Below are 18,427 nucleotides of genomic sequence, written 5' to 3'. Positions count from 1 at the left end.
ATCATCCACTTTAGTTTTCTGTGGTCTTCTATCACTTTTGTGTTGCGGAGCTTTCTACGAATTATTCATTTGCCAATTTTTTTTTAGTTTCTGCAATCTCAATGCTACTTCTGTTTTCTTTGAACAGCCTAAAAATCGTCACACGCTGTACAAGACAGCTACCAAATGCTTATTCACACTTCAAGCCAACTGCTGACTTTCTATCTCCTTAATTTGACAGGAAAAAATGAGGAAACATACATAGCTGGTCATAACTCACTTTAACAGTCAGCTATTCAATTACTATGGAGCCTCAGAAAAGGAGGGACTACTTTAAAATGTCTAATTTCTTAACAATTAAAGCAATATTTTTGTTAAACTTCTTAAATTAAGGCTGAAATTTTTCACTTGAATGATTAGATTTTTTCATTTAAATTCAAATCCACGGTGGTGGTAGCCTAGCCGCGCTAGACCCAGGGTCTGAAGACACACCCTGGCAGAGAATTAAATTCGTTGCCGTGGGTTGTCTAGCGCGGCTAGGCTACGGTGGTGGTGGGGTAATGACACAAAATTGTGTCAAAATTTTTCCACTGTTCAAACACTTACGGACCTGACTGTGTTCATGTTTGTAAAAGTGTTGATGGACAGTGACACACACAATAAAGAAACAGTTGCCATCAAAGTCAGAAAAAAAATTAAAACATTTATTGGGCATAAATATATTATATATACGCTACCGATACAGTTACGTCTTACATACATAGGGTAGTATTTGCAAAAATCTATACATTAAAATTGATATGGCAGTTTCTTTTATATAATGCATATGAAATTGTCTAACATTTACAATACAAGAAGAAATGCATGAATTTCTTTACTTTTTTTACTCAATTCGTAGACCATGACAACATTGGAATGTTTGTATTTAAATCGTGAGGTAAAAATATGTTTCTTTTTTTGTCTCGCTTAAAAAATAGTTAAATACCTGTGAGTCTCTGTACGTTTGTCAAATCGCCAATCTCTCAGTCAAAATCTCTACTTACTGTAAAATGTACAAAAAAAAAAGAAAATAATAAAAACTGATCAGAAGGCACAGACGTGGGGTTGCTGGGCAAAAAACATTGTCTCTCATTCTTGATTTACCCGCTAAAATGTGCAGGACCTGCAGGGTGAGTGGGGGTGGGGGTTCGAGAAAAATCACCAGCATTTGAAAATAAAACAAACAAACAAAACAAAGCACATAAAGGGAGTACCCTACCCACAAATATGAAGCCTTTCGGTCAACGCTGCGTTAACGTCAGACTATTCAACACTAGCATAACTGGCCTGACGTGGACCAAACACGAGGTGAACCCCTGCCCTCCCAGTGGGGCATTAAGGCTTGAAAATGGGGGAATGAAAAGGGGGCTGGACAACGTAACATCAGTGGGTTTAAGGACAGGACACCTCATATGTCGCCCGTCGATTACAATGCAACAGGTTTAGGTAGACGTGCGACGAGCACGTCTGACGAAGGCCCTGCATTTCCTCGTGAACTGTAGTTTCGGGGAGCAGGGTGCCATTTGAGTAGCGCAGGACAGTGCTCCAGTAATGCCAAATGTCACAGTGACGCCAACGGCAAGAATAATGCCAATGAGTGTGTGTAACAGACGCCGCTGGCAGTAGTGTTTGGAAACGAGCAAAGGATCGCTCACATGAACCTCATCAAGCCTAATGCTCGGCATAAAAAAAGTGCTTCAACTCTGTTAGTCATAACGTATTTACCATCTCATTCTATAGCTCTATAGATATCTCTGTATATCATCTCTTAGCAAAAAACACTGGATACAAAAACACTCACTACGGCTATACCAGCACTAGCCTGAAAAAGGAATCGTCAATATTATTATTATTGTCTGCCTGAAATCATCATATGATTGTATAGATTTTTTTGCCTTCTTTACTTTTTCAGTGAGAAATCAGGTTGTGTGTGGAAAAAAACAAGAACTCTCCTCCAAAAGGGGCTACACATTTCAAAAATGGCACATTTGCTTTTGCTTTACAAAAAAAACAAAAACGATAAAAGATAATATGAAAAGAAGCGTAATCACAGATCAAGTTAATGTTTTTTTTCCTTTTGAGAGAATAGTAACAATAATAATAATAATAATGTGTCGTTACAGAAGAACATCACAGAGCCCTTTAGACGACTGCGAACGCAACATCTAGCGGACACGGGAAAAAAAAGAAGAAGCCTGCACTTTGGCGATAAAAACAGTAAAAAGATATCAGAAGCTTCATTATAACACTAATCAGGAAAAAAAAAAAGCCAAAGGCAGCAATGTTTATCCCAATACAGATGACTTGAACTGACCCTAAGGCCTGGCTTGCTACATGTCTCTCTAAGCATTACAAGAACTGTTCGCCTGTGCGCGGCCGAAACAGGAGATGAAACAAAAAAAAAAAAAATACATAGGCATTTGGTTACATGTTTGAAACGGCAATGATAACTGCAATGCATGGACTGATGAGCTACAGGTTCCCAACAGCTGTAAGAGAAAATACTTAAAGGGTTACTGAGATAAGGAATGCTGGCCTTAATCATACAATCTAACATACATCCATTTAAAAAAAAAATTAAAAGAAAAAAAAATAAAACATGCTACAAGAAAAAATTAGTATATAACTACACTTGTCTCTTAATCTTTAAACAATAAATAAATGAAGATTGCACTGTAATTGGCATGTAAAGTACTGTATGCAAATATATAGTATAAATAAAACCTAGAAAAGAACTCTACCTTAACTTTCCCATCAACTTTGGCAAAGGTTTTTTTGTAGTTTTTTTTTTTTGAGCTAGTAAACCACTTTGCTTACTGACACTTACAGGAGCAAGGCACAGCATAGACAGAGGACAAGATACAGCATCAAAAAAGAAGAAGAGAAAGACAGAAAAAGAGAGGGGGGGGAAGACAGAAAGAAAACTGAGAAGGAGAGGCTAATATAATGATGATGATGACAGCGATGGGGGGATGACAGGATTAGATCTCCCCTCTGTAAGGCCTTATCCCTGAGGTACATTACAGGCTGCCAATCAGAGCTAATCATTACCTCCGTCTCCCATCTGATCCCTCCTCCCCCACATCCGACAAAAGTGGAGACTTTAATCATGCGGGTCAGGGTGACTTCTTTGGATTAGCAGGGTATGTATTGGGTTGTACCTTGGCTTTGTTGTTCGGGTTGGGGGTGAATAACAAAACAAAACAAAAAAAAAGGGTTCAGGACTCAGACGGGAGGTCGGGGGGTGGTACATGTGTCAGAATGCCCTGTTCTGTTGAGCTGTGTTCTGTCAAAGGCTTGTTTGGTTAGTGAACATTAGTTCAAGTCCTCAGAGAACATGTCCGTCTGAGGAGAGACCGCAGACTTGCTACTGCTCTGATTACATGTCAATAAAGCACCTTTTAATAGAGAAGAGCGAGAGACGGGAAAGAAAAGGGAGTAGTGCAGAATGATGGGATGGATTGAAAAAGCAAGAGAAAGAAGAAGCCAGAGCAAAAAAAAAAAAAAAGTAATTACAGATAAGTATGGGCAGGAGATGAGCGGGAAAAAACAGAAGAGTCTTCAGATGTATCGATTCACAGACTAGCTGGAAGGAGCTTCAGCACTGCTCTGGCTAAAAAAAAAAAAAAAAAAAAAAGTCAGAGGAAGAGGGGTAAAGCTCAAGCTAACTCCTAATGGCTTTCTTGGTTACACAGCTCTGAGAAGGGCGGCTAGCTGGCAGGCTGTTAGCACCTCTGGGTCTGTGACGCTACGGAACATATCGCTACTAAAGCTACACATAAATAGGCAAATAGTATTTGAGATGGTAGAGTATGGAAGGACCGACGCACGCCCAGCTCAGCCCTTTTTCCTAGGAAAAAAAACAAAAAGGAAAAAAAACTGAAGCCAATCATGATCCCAGTCTGGCTTGCTTGAGCCATTTTATGCCCAACATACGAATACCTACAAGGGTTCATATTCTGATCCGAGACCAGTGTTTTAAGGGCTCCTTCAACCTTGTGAGCTAGCTGCTGAACTGACCTCAGAGCTGCTGTTAATGAGCACCTAGAGTCCACTCCTCCCCTTTTACACTGTACTTACATTGCCATCACTTATATTACATCACTTTTATAGCATCATGGATATTTACTATACATATATATATATACACATATATATATGTATATGTATATATATATATATATTGTGTATATATATTAGATTACTGGTTTTCCATTCTTTCTTAGATATAATAAAAATCACAGGATAGCAGCATCTTACACCACACACGGATTGCATCACTTTGGTAGCGGAACAAGTGAGTGATTGAGTGTTAACAGTTGAGCAGATGTGTGATTGACTTCTTAGGAGGAAATGTGTCTTTCTCATTGTCACTGCATGAGTGTTTGATTTTAATGTGTGTGCACGGTTGTGTAAATGAGTCTGCACATGCGTCCGCGCACCAGGTCTTTGTAGGCCTGTGCGCGAGAGCAGCAGCAGATTGCATGACTTGACCGACAGCCTGCAGAGTAGTAACAAACTGAATACGTACGAACGGCTAAAGCTTTGAAGGCCTACATTTGAATATGGCTGAATGAATAAAGACTGCAGCAAAAAATAAAACAATGCAAATTAAACACTGAAGAATTAACAAAAAAAAAATAAGGCAATGACCATCAAGAAATATACACGTTTTCTAAAATGAATATGTTTCTTTTAAAAAGATACAAAATAAAAAAAACAAAAAAAACATGCAAGTCAGTCTGAGGAGCAACTGCTTTGCTCACAGCTATTTTAAGGCTTGATTATCAGTTTTTACTTTCCCAACCGAGGTACAGCTAAGACAAGGCTTCCCTCGACAGAAATCCTTAACAAATGAGACAGAAAATGGTACAAAGACAACAGAGACACAGAAAGAAGTGAGACCAAACCGAGTGAAGGCAGAAGAACAGGAACAAGGTGAGAAAAGCCTGAATCGATACTTTGACTAAAAAAAAAAAAAAAAAAAATACATAGCCTTAGAAGTACATCTCAAGTGTTTGTTTTGATTTCATTCGGTTCTTTCATAGACGTTTTTAAAAGTTTTTTCTGTGATTTTGCTTTCTCTTTCTATGCTATTGTTAAAATTCCCTCACTTCATAAAGAAGTACTGTAGCAAGCAGGCGATGAGGATGGAGAAGCCCGCGAACACGCACACGATCAACGCCGCGAAGCGCTCGTCGCTCGAGATCAGGCCCACCCCTTTGCCCGTCTCCATGGCGCACTGTTCCCCCGACAACGCTGCCTCCTGGCGACGCAGCGTGAACAAGGAGGAGGGGCTCAGCGGTCCGCACAGCTCCTGGCACGTATCCTGGCAACGCCGGCAGGCACCCACGCGGAAACGGTAGTCTGTGTTGCCCTGGAGACCAGAGATTTGGAACGCGCCCTCCTCTCCCTTAAAAACCTACGAGACAAAGAAGTTTTATTGTAGTTAAGTTCTAAAGAAAAATGCACATTCTTTATGTTTGATCAATTAGAACACACAAATGTAACACTGGTACATTTTAACTCCAGAATACACAAGTTTTCATGAAACTAAACAGCATGATGGGTGATTCTTACTGAAAATATACTAAGAAGTGAAATGAATATAAAGTTTTTGTAGAAAAGAGACCTTGCTAAGGTCACAGTTGCATCTAATTTGTTGCTTTTGGGGTTTTTTGGTGAAGCTCTCAGCAAGTACATCCTTACAAAAAGCAAAGTTTAGTAAATTCTGTCCAATCCTGAATGTATCTGCAACACTTTGCATGTGATTTTTTTAGGTTGACAGTAAATAAAGAACTAAGAACTAAATAAAGAAGGAAAAAAACTGATTCGATTTCCAGTTCTGCCTATTTATGTTTTAACTAAATTTCTATTCCTAATTTTAGCAGGGTAAAACTGTGTGTGATAAGAGACAAAGAAAGTGTGATCACTTTTGACCCAACAGGTATAATGCATATCGTAAATATTAATTATGAAAGGTCTGTCAGGTGACATCGTAGCTAGACTGTGTCTTTTGGTAAGTTAGTGACTCATAATAACTCCTGTAAATAACTGAATATGTACAAGGACACGCTATTCTTACTGTGGTTCCAATTAAATTAAAGGAAAAAAAGCCTGCAGGCGCATGTATTTCAGTTTTCAGGATATAAATGATTATATTTGACCCCTTCAACCTTAAAATCTGCCGGTGAGTTTGAAAGGCAAGTTATCTTTTAATGTATCTGAAGAAAATTTCCAAAATTACATCATTCATTTTAACAAAACGTAAGAATAGAAAGAATTGTGAGATATTCATTTTTCCGACAGTCCTTGAACTACTCATCTGTAAGAGGCTGTTCTGCTATTAAAATTAAACAAATCTAAGCTTAAAGTCAAGATATTTCATCAAAGTCACTTTATTCTACATTTTTCTTTTGAAAATTTGTAAAGAATAAAATGTTTCAAATAGACAGATTATGCGACTAACTAAACAAAAATCTTGCACTCCTGGACACAATCAAGAAGCAATTCGTGACTCAGCTGTGAACAACAGTTCAAAAATCTGAGACAAGAACGGAAACAAATTACAGAAATAAGAAGTAATTTGGAAAAAATGTTGCATATACTTGATTTAGCTTTCTTTCAATTTTTGCAATACAGGAAATCAAATGCAACTTCTTTGGTGATTTATTGCAATACAACTTGGTCACGTGGAACAAAAGCCATTTTTGAGTTCCCTCTACTTCTAGCCATGGTTGTGGTGTTTCCATAGAGATGCAGGAGTTTAAACTGCAGTGAAAAATGAGCTAAGAGTGACAAAAAAAAGGGCAGGAGCAATAAAAACACAGTAACTGCTTGAGGTTCAGAGTGTTAACAGGCTTTCTGAGGAGTGGCTTAAATTGGCTTTTCAGTAGGACTGCCACAACACAGTTACCACTGTAAAAAAAAAAGCACGACAATGATATTATTGCAATATTTTTAGACAATTATTAGTCTCTTTAACCTAGTATATAGTGTGCTTTGACTCTTATTTCTAGAACAATAATATGGTTTCTGTGTATGTGCAAGCAGCGAACACATCGTGATCTGTCTGTTTCTAAGGAGCAGCAGCAGAAGTGTCTACAAGTTCTTACACAAAGACCCTCAAGGAGAAGACAGAGAAGATGAAATGAAGTCATTGTATGCACTTATCGTGGAAGTTAAACGGAAAAACACACCGAAAGGGAAGAATACAAACACCTGACAAATAACGTTACAGATCTGCACTGACAGCTGAGATGTGTTCACATAATTCAGCGAGCAAACACAAATCTCTCTTGCACACACAAACAGCTGCGTTTTTTTCTCGTCCCGCTGCTGACTATCAACACTATTTCCCACCAACCAATTCTGTAATTCAATAACAGAGAGTGAAATGGCCCCGAAGACAAACGCCTTGTTGTCTTCTCGTCTGCTCATCACTCCAAACGGCAGCCTTCCATTCCAATATTCCCAAGCGCAGCCAAAATCTTTTTTTTTTTTTTCACGGTTGTCTGCTTTGAAATTCTCATTTAAAAAAATCCTTCAATACTTCAGTAAATACTGCTGGCAGTGCAGATTACCTTCGATTTCAGAACATGTTTTCTCACACTGTGGTGGGCTGTGATTGAGAGAGGGAGTGTGTGTGTTTTTTACTCTTCCATGTGCAAATTTGTGTCCATGTGTGCACCTTCCCATCAGTGCAAACCCAACTTACCCGTTTCTCCGGAGATTAGTAATCTCCTTCAATCGCGGAACACATTTTCATAAAAATATGAATGAGATATTGAATTGGAGCTCTGCTTGCCTCCCTGGACTTGTGTGTGTGTGCGTAGGTGTGTATGACAAACCTGTTTGTATTCCGACTCGCGTCCGACCAGCACCTGGAGGACGTAGCTCACAGGATCTCCTCTCATTGGTGGGATGGTCTCCCATGTGATCTCACACGTGTTCCCCTCCAGCTGGTGCACTCTGGGGGCTGTCGGAAATAAATGACGCCGAAATGTGATTTCAAACACATCACAGGATTCAATTTAAAGAAGCTCAGAAACAGATGAGGTGCATCTCTCATCCTCAAACACACACACCTTTCACTGCTCGGTCCAAATTGTAGTTATTTGCAATCATCAGTTTTATATTCCCTGCTGGAATCTAACGCTTCATATCAGCTGTAATTGTCACAGTGGTGTTAATAGTGGTTAATGACGGCCTATTTGGACTAGCTGTGCTGCTGCCGCACAGGAGAACACATTACTCATGTGCGTTAATTTAGCTTTTCAGTGTTGACTATTGTTTAGGAAAGTAATAATATCCTTTGGGGATAATATCAGCCTACAGGAAATAATATAATAGCAACGATCCAATTCTAACTGCAATAGCTGCTGTATTAAATAAAACACACACTTTACCAAACTCTTGTGATAACCAGAGACCTACTTCTTTGATTTATTTTAACACCTCTGGGGCTTTATTGTTGTGAATGAGTGCTAGTTTGGAGGGAGCCTTTCAGACAGTGAGCACGCCCTGCCGAAGCTGTTTGAAGCTGTTTGGACCCTTGAGGCTGTTTATGGATATGTCAATGTTGTGCTGCATATTTGCAGCCTCACAGTTATACCAATAACACCCTCTGGTTACACTACATGAGAGGATACTCCTCACCGTGATTATCGTAGCTACATTAAGCCGCTGCCCCTTTTATCACATACTGCACAAAATAATAAAGCAAAGAGAGAGTAAACATCCCGAACAGCCACTGGAAACCCATTTATGGCCACTTTCTGGCCTGAAATGTACCACCATTTTTAAAATCATTTAGCATAACTCTTCAACTGATGGAACCAGATGAAACAAGTCTCCAGAAGTCCAAACTTAGCCTTGTTGTAGGATAACTGGAGATGCATCTATTATTAAATGTAAATGGGTTGCAGAGTTTTAATTTGTTTTAATGTAGATGTTGGCTTTCAGTTAAAAAAATATAAGTAAAAAATAATTTTGCATAGCTAACTTAACTGAATAATAAAGCTCGCATATTAGTATACACCGATCAGCCACAAGATTAAAACCACTGACAGAATAAAGTGTAGAACATTGATGATTGTGTTACAGTGCAATGTCCTGCTGGGAAAACCTTGGGTTCTTGCACATACTGCATTGTCATTACACTTTCTGACTGCAGAGATTTCCCCCTGCATGATAATGCACCCTACAACACTGCAAAAATAGCTCATCAACTGCTCAAGGAACATGACAAAGAGCTCAAAACTTTAATCTATCCAGGTCCAATCCTGCAATATTAAGGACCAACAGGATATCTGCACAGGTCCCGTCTTTAAGTCCGGATGGGTCAGAGCTGCTGACAAAGGTCACCTAACACAATATTAGGTATCTGGCTGTTTCTGATCAGTATATGACACCTTAGAAATGCCCAATGAGGTCAACATATTCTGGCTGACTCTACTTTAAATTAGATTTTATATAATGAACACAACATACCTAAAACTAGCAAGGTTGCATTAAATGGCCAATAAATGTCTTGTATTTGTCCTGTATGCTCTTACAAACAAAGACTAGCAATGAACTAATGCATTGTATTCCCCTAAAACAGTGATTCGCCCTTGTATATTTTTGCATATTCAAAAAACAATATATTTTCTCTACATATACAAGAATCTGTGGAATATCAGTATTGTTCTTCTTAGGTAAGAATCTGTGCAATATTGATAAAGATCTATGCAAAAATCAGTACTTCCCGTGATCTGTGCTGTGTTTTTTAATATTTAGACATGTGCAACATTGCTGTCTTCTGCATAAGAAGAATTTGTGCAATATAAAAATATCCACATATGAATGAATCACTGCTTATATTGCTAAAGGATTTATATTTACTACTGATGGTCCCTAGACATTTGCACTTTCCTCTTTGTTGCTTTGACATTGCAAATTTCTCGTCTATGGGAATATTAAGTCTTATCGTATCTTTACATAGCATTGGTTAGAACAATTTACACATTACATAGGTCTATAGAAGCTAAAATATCTCTTAAGTTTTGTTTCTGTGACTTGCATCTTGCTAGCAAAGACAGAGCTTACCTTTGAGGGCAGGTGGTACAGACTTGGTGGTGCAGAAAGTATGTGTGTCAGAGAAAGGACCCTCCCCGGCATCACTGATTGCCTGTATTCTGAAGCTGTAGCTGCTGGACTCGATCAATCGCTGGACCTTGTAGGTGTGACTGGGACCCCGGTAGATGGTCACAAACCTGGACAGAGAGTGCAATGAAGGGAGACTGTGAGCCACAAACGAATCTGAAAAGAGAAGTAAGAACCAGAGATGGAAGGTGGGGGGGGAGGGGGTCTGACACACTTGGCCATGAAGAGACTGAGTCAGAGAGATAAAAGAGAAGGAAAAGAGCGAAGTGAAGGTGAGAGAAAAGAGTGATGGTGCTATAAATAGGTTAGATAAGGGGAGAAAAACACACTCCTTCACAACAACTTCGAAAAAAAACTTGGATAACAAGAGCACTGAAAAATGAGGCATCAACACTTGAATCACACAAAAACTTTTGGAAACAGACCACAACTGGATTGACGCATTTTTCTCTCAGTGACTCAACACAATAGGCTCAGTGGTGCGTTTCTTTCTGTATTATTACGGGTTCAGCACATGCTACCTTGAAGTAGAAGAGAAGAGCACATTTAAAAAAAAAAAAAAAAAAAAGACAGCGGTGCTTTATGAACGCACAGGACAACTACTGACAGGCCACAGCCACAAATCTGCAGAAAATGAGCACCGAAACAGTTCCTGGCTTTGCTGACAGACAGATTGATGGACTGAAGGAGAGGTGATAAGTAGGTAAACTGAGGGAGGAAAGTGAATTTAAGCTGGAAGGGCTTTTTGGTTTTATCGCTGCGATCAGCTTTTCATGACAGCAAAGTGAAACTCTGAGCTGGGGAGGGACATTATGGAGGAGAGAGGAGGTAATGCGACAAGATAGAGGAAGGATGTGAAGGAAGAAGAAATGGAGGCGAGGGGATAAAGAGAGGTGACTGATAATTATAAGAGTCGGCACGATGATGGAGGATCTGTTGTGAGAGGAAAAAGAGGAGAGAGTGAGGGAGAGAGAAGAGATGAAAGAGGTCATGGTTTAGGGGAAGGCTATAACTCCAGATGAGCTCTTTATGTAGCTGCACTACAGGGAAGTGATGTGTTTCTCTGCCTGATCTATGCTGCTGTTAATTCCCTGCCTCACTGCGAAGCCACACAGTTCACTCCCAGCGCTGGTGGAATTAGCCCACCAGTTGGTCGGAATTTAAACGCTACGTGCCTTTGAATCTCCTCTTGTTTGCTCGCTGTTGATTCAGCTATCGACCACATGAATGCGTCGACTTTTCCATCATCGGGACTTATGGAGTCTTCTCATTTGGACGATTGGCTGAATATCAAAACAATTAACGCTTTGGACAAAACAGACAATCAGCACCCTTGTAGAAAAATCACCAGTTAATGAGATGAACTGCATCCTTGTTTCCAGGCCAAACAGCCAAGCAATTAACTCCAACAAGGAGCAAAGGAGCTCAGAGAAAGAGAGATTACAGCAGACATGGAAGGACTTTTGTTCTGATTAATGCTATCCATTTCTTTGAAAGTAAATATATACATTTCTACTGATATCATGCAGAATTTTCTTTATTTCCTTTGACGGTAGTGTTATTATGTGCAACTGTGATGCTTTTTACAGACATCTGAAAACACCACTTTGGCGGTGCCTGTCCTTCATTTCTTTTTTAAACACAGTGCTGTTTCTTAGTCACTCAGTTCACCCAAGCATCCTTATTCTTTCATTATTTCAAAAGCAGCTAGAACCTTGAACGCGTTCCTCTAAGACTGCTGCCATCAAGCCGGTGCCTGACAACAACCAATTCTTTTCAGCAAATATAAAAATGAGCAATGTGGCTATTTCAACCATATGTATTTTTGTAATGTATAGAAAGTCCAATGATTTTAGAAATGAAAAGAAATACCAAATCATGGTCAAAATAAGTCCGTGGCTACAAACCGATGAATAAATGGTGCTTGAGCGAATCCAGTACAAATGGTGGAATTTTGTTTTTAAGTTCAAATATAGTAAATGTGCTCTTAAGTGGTTTGCTCAAGCAATGAATCATGCATGGCTTCTTATGGATAAGATTAGCCTCAGAGGCAGAGAAGGAGAAACGGCTTGTTTTCCAGGCTGCAGGGAAACACAGACAGGTGGACGCGGAGAAAAAAGTGGTTGAGTACGAGAATAAGATGTAAAAATGAAAAACACCCTGTTGTATGTATGTATGTATGGAGAGATTTTTTTAAACCCATTCTTGGGTGGATTAAAAGTTGAAAACAACTCTATTTAGAGAGGCTAAAGGATATAAATAGAGATGGGTAGCAATGGGAAGACAGATGGAGGTAATGGACAAATGGACGGATACTTTTTTTGAAAACAGAAACTGCACCAAAGCTGTTTGTTATTTTACCTGCATTCATCTTTGTGTCAAAAGGTTGAAATCTTTTTTCCATGGTACCACCCATGTTGCTGTAAGCCTCCTTACAGCCCTCAACACGCCTGCCAGGAGGCATTCTGGGTAATACGGATGAAGTGAAATGAGAAAAACCAAACAAATTCAGTGGGCTAATAAGGGCAACGATGGAGCAAAGAAAAAGCCACGAGTGAGGGAGGACAGAAAATGAGCAATGAGTCTGGGCACAAGGCGATAAGAATGGAGAAACAAACTGGAAGGAGATGCGGAAGGGAGGAAATGGGAGTCAGTATGTTGAACCGGACAAAACAGCGTTCTCTTTCATCTAATACATGAGACAGGGTTGGGTGAATGGGAGAAAAACAACAAGGGTAAAGAAATGAGAAAGGAGGGGGAAAAAAACTATGAATGGGACGTGCATTTCCCCAAAGGCTCTTCTCTGAGGTGAAGCCACCTGTCTAACAATAAAATGAGATAAACAAATATGAAATAGATCGGAGAGAAGAGAGAGAAAGACGGGAAGAGACGAAGCGGGGACCGGACGAAGTCTAAAACATAATCTGAAATAAAATTTGAAGAAATTACAGCTGGACATTCAACGGGTTTGTTTACAAATCTACATATTTTAAGATTCCTTACGTCCTCTGCTTTCAAAGGGCCCTCGAAGCGCTGGCTGCTGTGGATACTTCATAAGCAATAAAGACAAAACAAATCATCCTAATTCATTCTAATAGAACGTGATGAGAGAGCAAAACCCTGTAAATCACCTCTGGCTATTCATCTGTTGTTGTCCATCTGCAAACACGCAGGTAGAGTTGAAGAAATGGAGATGCACCACTAATGCAGCCGCTAACACATCTAAACGTGATGCCATAACCACCAGAGGCTGCAGGTAATGAATCCCGAGCAAAAGCAATTAAGTGGAGTCGGACGTTGTTATGGAGCGATTTAGTTGATAATAGAGCGTATAAACGGTCCTGGAAGGTCGTCTTCATGTCTGTTGTCTGGCCAAACAACTTCATCTTTGATTGGTCTGTCCACAGCACAAGGCCTGGTCTTTCCCTTTATATTCTTTACTAAACTTCTAATGTTCTTTTTTTGGACTGCAAAGGCTTTTTCCTGGCATACCTCCAATGCAGATCAAAATTGTGCAATCTCTTTTCTGACTGTAGAGTTGTGAGAGTTCCTGTGATGAAATTCAGAAAGTATTTATGTGTCAAACCTTCTGTTCTCGAGCAGAATTTGCTGAGGCATTCAATCCTGTACAAGGTGGCTGTCCTTTAAAATCTGTGCCACCAGGAGAGGGTTTTCCTTTGAGTGGAACGAATTATTTCAAATAATTTGGAGGTCTTTTCAAAAGCTCTCTCAGCCTCATGGGCATCTACAGCCTTTTTGTGTGAGGGCTTAGCTCTGACTTACTTTTTCTACACGGCTGTACTGGTTGCCAGCTTTGAATATGAAACCTTCACCTTGATCTTAATTTTTCGTGTCAAGGGGAATTCTGAATTGAGTGCTTTTCTTCTTCAAGTGAAAGACACCGTATACTGGGTAGCGAGACTCCATTCAAAACCTGAGCAAAAAGCATCATGTCTGCTGCTGAAAAGACTGAAAGGACAGAAAACATCACTTCAGCAGCCCTCAAAGTCTATTGTCAATGTGCACGGAGGGTCACGTGGACGCAGTCAGGCATAAAATGACGAGACAAAGGTTGAATTAGTCTCCAATCTAATACCAGTCTTAGAGCAAATATATTCCCCTCCTCTGAACTGAAGGACAATAGCCACTCAGTGTCTCATATTTAAACATTTTCAAGCGCAGAAACCAATAAATACACAAATTTATGTTTTGCTAATTGCAACAATGAGCAGGACAAAAGAGGCTGTTCTTTGGAACTGGACTGATTATGAAGAACTTCATATTAACATTGCCATTATCATCACTGAACCTAAATATGGGAGGAAATGGGCTTATTGAAGAAATTGCATTGGCTTATTAAATGCAGAAAAATTAGACAAAACAAAGAGTACATCAAATAAATACAAGCTTTCCTATAATCTACTGAGCTTCCTCACATAAGCAGGTTAACATAAACGCCAATATGTTTCCCAAAACAGCATCTAAACCAGGCATACGAGCATATGCGAAACGTACACAAATGCGGTCACGCAAATACACGAGCCCACTGCCAAACCAGTCGCTGTGCCAGTTAGAAAAGGGTAAATAAAACTCTCTAAAGTGTGAAAGCTGTTTTCCATTTTGGCTGGCGGCGAGCGTGTCAAAGCGTGCACGCCTCTGTGTTTGTTTGCAAGCGCGAGTGAGTTTTTACAGAGGTTAACGGATCGCAGCCTGCTGGACGGAGCCCCATCTGTTGCTGGCTGCACTCTGGCCCAGTCCTGGGGTTGCCAAGGTACCCGAGTGCCAACATGATGGCGGCCAAACGTTAATTCTTACACTGATAGGGGCCAGCCAGACTGGTAAAAGGGCTGGACAGATGGAGGGAGCGAGACGATCTGACAGGCGGGCAGATAAAAGTGACTCCTCGTTGATATTCGGGTTCCAATTTAATGTAGATTCTCTCGGCTCTGACATTAGCTGAAAATCACTCCTCTTGCATCTTTTTCCAGCTGTGTATTTAACTCCTTGTTAGAGGTTATATTCTCTCCTCAGTCTGCTAATTCTCTCTCTCCCTGTTGCTCCAGACTGACCAGTCCGTTAAATGGAGGCTTGATTGTGACCCAGCTGGCTCCAGACACCCTCAACATGACTACTCTCTGGAACATCTAGTTACGGCAGAAAGAAAGACAAAACACACACGCACACACAGAAGCACACAGTACCTCCCTAACTTTGCATGTACACACATACAGCTTGCCTCAGTGCTGTGTGCAGTATTGACCTTCTGCGTCCTGATTCTCTGTACTGACTAGCTAAGGTTAAGGAGTCTGAGAAAATTGGTGGCTGGGTAGCTGAGAGGTTTCAAGAGCACATAATCAGAGGGGAACATCACGGTTTCAACCCGATGTGACAGGCGAGGTGCCATAAATAAAACTCCAGCTAATCCAGTCTCTGCAGAAATGTCTCAGAAGTGCCTCATCACAAAATACCCCAAGCGCAAATCATTTTCTTGTATAGAAATTTACAGTGTAGTTACTGACTTAATAAAAATGGAAAGTGTAGCATAAACATTGTAAGTTGGCTTGGGGGCTAATTTGATCATGTAAAACCTCGTGGATGAGAGGTGGAACATCTCCAAGAATCAAAAAGACTGAAGCGCTTAGGATTATCATAACAAATACAATTCATAAATATATACACGTTAAGTGCATTATTATTATTTACAGCTTGTCCTCCTGGGGAAAGTGTTTTTCTCCATGTCACAAAGTGTTTGTTTTGTGTCAGGATTTCCATATCCAAAAGTAGTAACAGAAGCTCATGTGAATGACCTAAAATCAAACAAGAAAGCATATTACCAACATAACTAAAAACTGGGGTTCTTGTCTTCCTTAAATGTTCAAATTCAAGCTTCGGCTGCAGGCTTTTATTGCGATTTCTGCACTAATCTGGCTGCTGAACATGCAACCTTTTCTGAGGACATGGTCTCGAATATACTAAGCTGAATCCACTTCTCAGTCTATTGCATGAAGCAAGCAATGACGTACAGGTGTTAGAAACAGGTGTGTGTGTGTTTGTGCTCCACCTGTGATTCTTGTCCTCCATTTGTAGTGTGTAGACCATGTCGTCAGCGAGCAGGGCACGCGTGTGGCTGGCGTTCTCGCCCCACTTTAGCTTCAGGCTCTGGGGGCCGGCGGCGGAGCACTCGAGCGGAGGCGGGGCCGGTGGGAGGGGGCGTGTCCTCGCTAGCAGCGTCGGACTCGAGGGACTGGAACCGATGGCGTTCACTGCCTGGATCTGCACACTGAAAAACACAGCGAGATTATGATTGGTTTGTTTTCGTATATGTTGTAGTATAAAAATGTTTTCATTTATTGACGGCAAACAAGTTATCATTTGAATTTTAGAGAGAATGTGTGCTAGGATTAGCCAGCAGTACATGCACATGAAGCTGTAGGCGTACATGGAACATACATTTCTATGTGCCATGTTACCTTGTACACTCGCAAAGTGTAGGTCACCATTAGACAAATAGGTCATTTGCAGACCTATTTGTCTAATGGTGGAGTCATTTCCAGTGAGGAGGCTGATCTGATGTATTAGCTTTGACCTTGAATGTGTGTCAGCCCATTACCATTCTCCCATTATGTACAAAGTACTCTTCAGGATGACACTTAAATATGTTGTTGGTCACTTTTTTTCACCTAAATGTACTGTAGCATGAAAAAAAAAAAAAAACACTGGTGCAACATTTTACAAAATCTGCTGATTTACAAAGCAGTTATAATGGGGGGGGGGGGGACTTTGGGTGTGTATGTATTTGTACCTATATGATAAAGAAAGACAACCCGACTTCACACAGATGTGCTGCTAATTAACAAGAACTGGCAGAAATGGATTCCTGTTTTTCAGCCTCCCCTGCTGCCCTTCTTCTAGGAATTCCCCCTCCCTTTCTCGTCCGTTTTCTGTCAAGAGTGATCAGCTGATTAGCATCCATATCGGAGGCCCCTCAGGCTTGAGAACATCTATCTTCTGACATTTAATTGCCGATTCTCCACAACTGTAAACTTTCATTATGATTCATGCAGCCGAGTGAGGACTGAGGAGAAAGGGCAGCATTCATCCATCCGCCGGGTAATTAAGCATATAGATAAAAGATAAGAGATTAAGAGTAAGGGAGCTATTGATGGCGATGGGTCACATTTGATATGAGGGGATTTTGTTTTGTCACAAAATAAAGGGGGAAGCAAAAGGTACGTGATCATTAAGTAGCCTTGTTCGAGCAAAATGTTGATTTCCTTATCTAGTTACTTACTTTAATCTGAGTTTAAGGACTGCAAGCTAACTTAAGCTGAATTAAAGATAAATACAGCAGTACACAGCCTGAAAATGTCTATCTCAGTGAGAAATTCATCTTCAAAGCCAAAATGAGCAGTTAATACACTTGAGGACCTTCTTGAGGCATTGATTCAACCTCTAAAAAAAACTCAACCCTAACCAAAATTCATTTTTTTAACATGAAAATGTATCTTTTCTTCCCTTAAAATGACTTAGATGTCACTCTACTACATTCACCTCCTCTAAAATATATGAATTATGCAAATTGGTTCTCACCTCTCACCCACATCTCATTTGCCTGCAGCTCGAGCACACCTGCTCATCTGGGACACACTAAAACTACTTTACGTAGCAAAATAGGGAGTTTAATACTGGGGTAACTGTTTGACTAATTTTGGGCCATTTTTGGACACTTTTGGGTCATTTCGGACAAGCCATCGAACTGAAATGAGCTGAAACACACGCTTTTGTTGGCCTGAATCTCTGCAACAGAGATGCAGAGTACAAAGCCAGCACACATCAATTTAAAAACATGGCAGATTAAAATAAACCAGAATGTGCCCCTGAATTCTGGTGGAGTGACTAGTATACATTTTGGAGCTGGAACCAATTTTCAAGAAGAACAAACTGTCCAGGGTCGACTACAAGTCAGCGTCTCAGAACGGCGACATATTTTATGTAACAGAAATAGATAAGATGAGCCTTCAGCTTCAGCTGATTGGTTGCTTTAAATGTGAAACCTTGACTGTCTGAATCTGTGTTTTCAAGACTGTCAACAGTACAGAACAGTTTCGAGGCAGAACTCGTCAACAATGGCACTGGCGGCTCATTTAGCTCATTATGTGCCTTCGAGCATCGAAAAACCTGGAAATGTGTCAACAACCTTTAACATTGTATTTTTAAAAAAGGCGATCAGCACACTGCCTCCTTTAATAACCTGAAGTTTGAC

The 18,427-nt window shown here is 40.3% G+C and overlaps 1 protein-coding gene across 1 annotated transcript in view; it reads right to left on the bottom strand.

Moving 5' to 3' along the window:
• Nucleotides 1-662: 662 nt before the first annotated feature.
• The window catches only part of fndc3ba (fibronectin type III domain containing 3Ba), a 109,494-nt gene continuing 91,729 nt past the window's right edge, over nt 663-18,427 (bottom strand). The window contains exons 24-27 of the mRNA XM_022223052.2: nt 16,226-16,444; nt 10,108-10,274; nt 7,869-7,996; nt 663-5,440 (exon numbers count right to left, since the gene is read on the bottom strand). Coding sequence (XP_022078744.2) covers nt 5,129-5,440; nt 7,869-7,996; nt 10,108-10,274; nt 16,226-16,444 — 826 coding nt within the window. The 3' untranslated portion in view covers nt 663-5,128. The remainder of the gene's footprint in view (nt 5,441-7,868; nt 7,997-10,107; nt 10,275-16,225; nt 16,445-18,427) is intronic.

This window comes from Acanthochromis polyacanthus, chromosome 1, assembly GCF_021347895.1.
Source record: "Acanthochromis polyacanthus isolate Apoly-LR-REF ecotype Palm Island chromosome 1, KAUST_Apoly_ChrSc, whole genome shotgun sequence".
Classification (NCBI taxonomy): domain Eukaryota; kingdom Metazoa; phylum Chordata; class Actinopteri; family Pomacentridae; genus Acanthochromis; species Acanthochromis polyacanthus.
The sequence above is the reverse complement of the archived record's forward strand: the minus strand, read 5'-3'. Positions and strand labels throughout refer to the sequence as shown.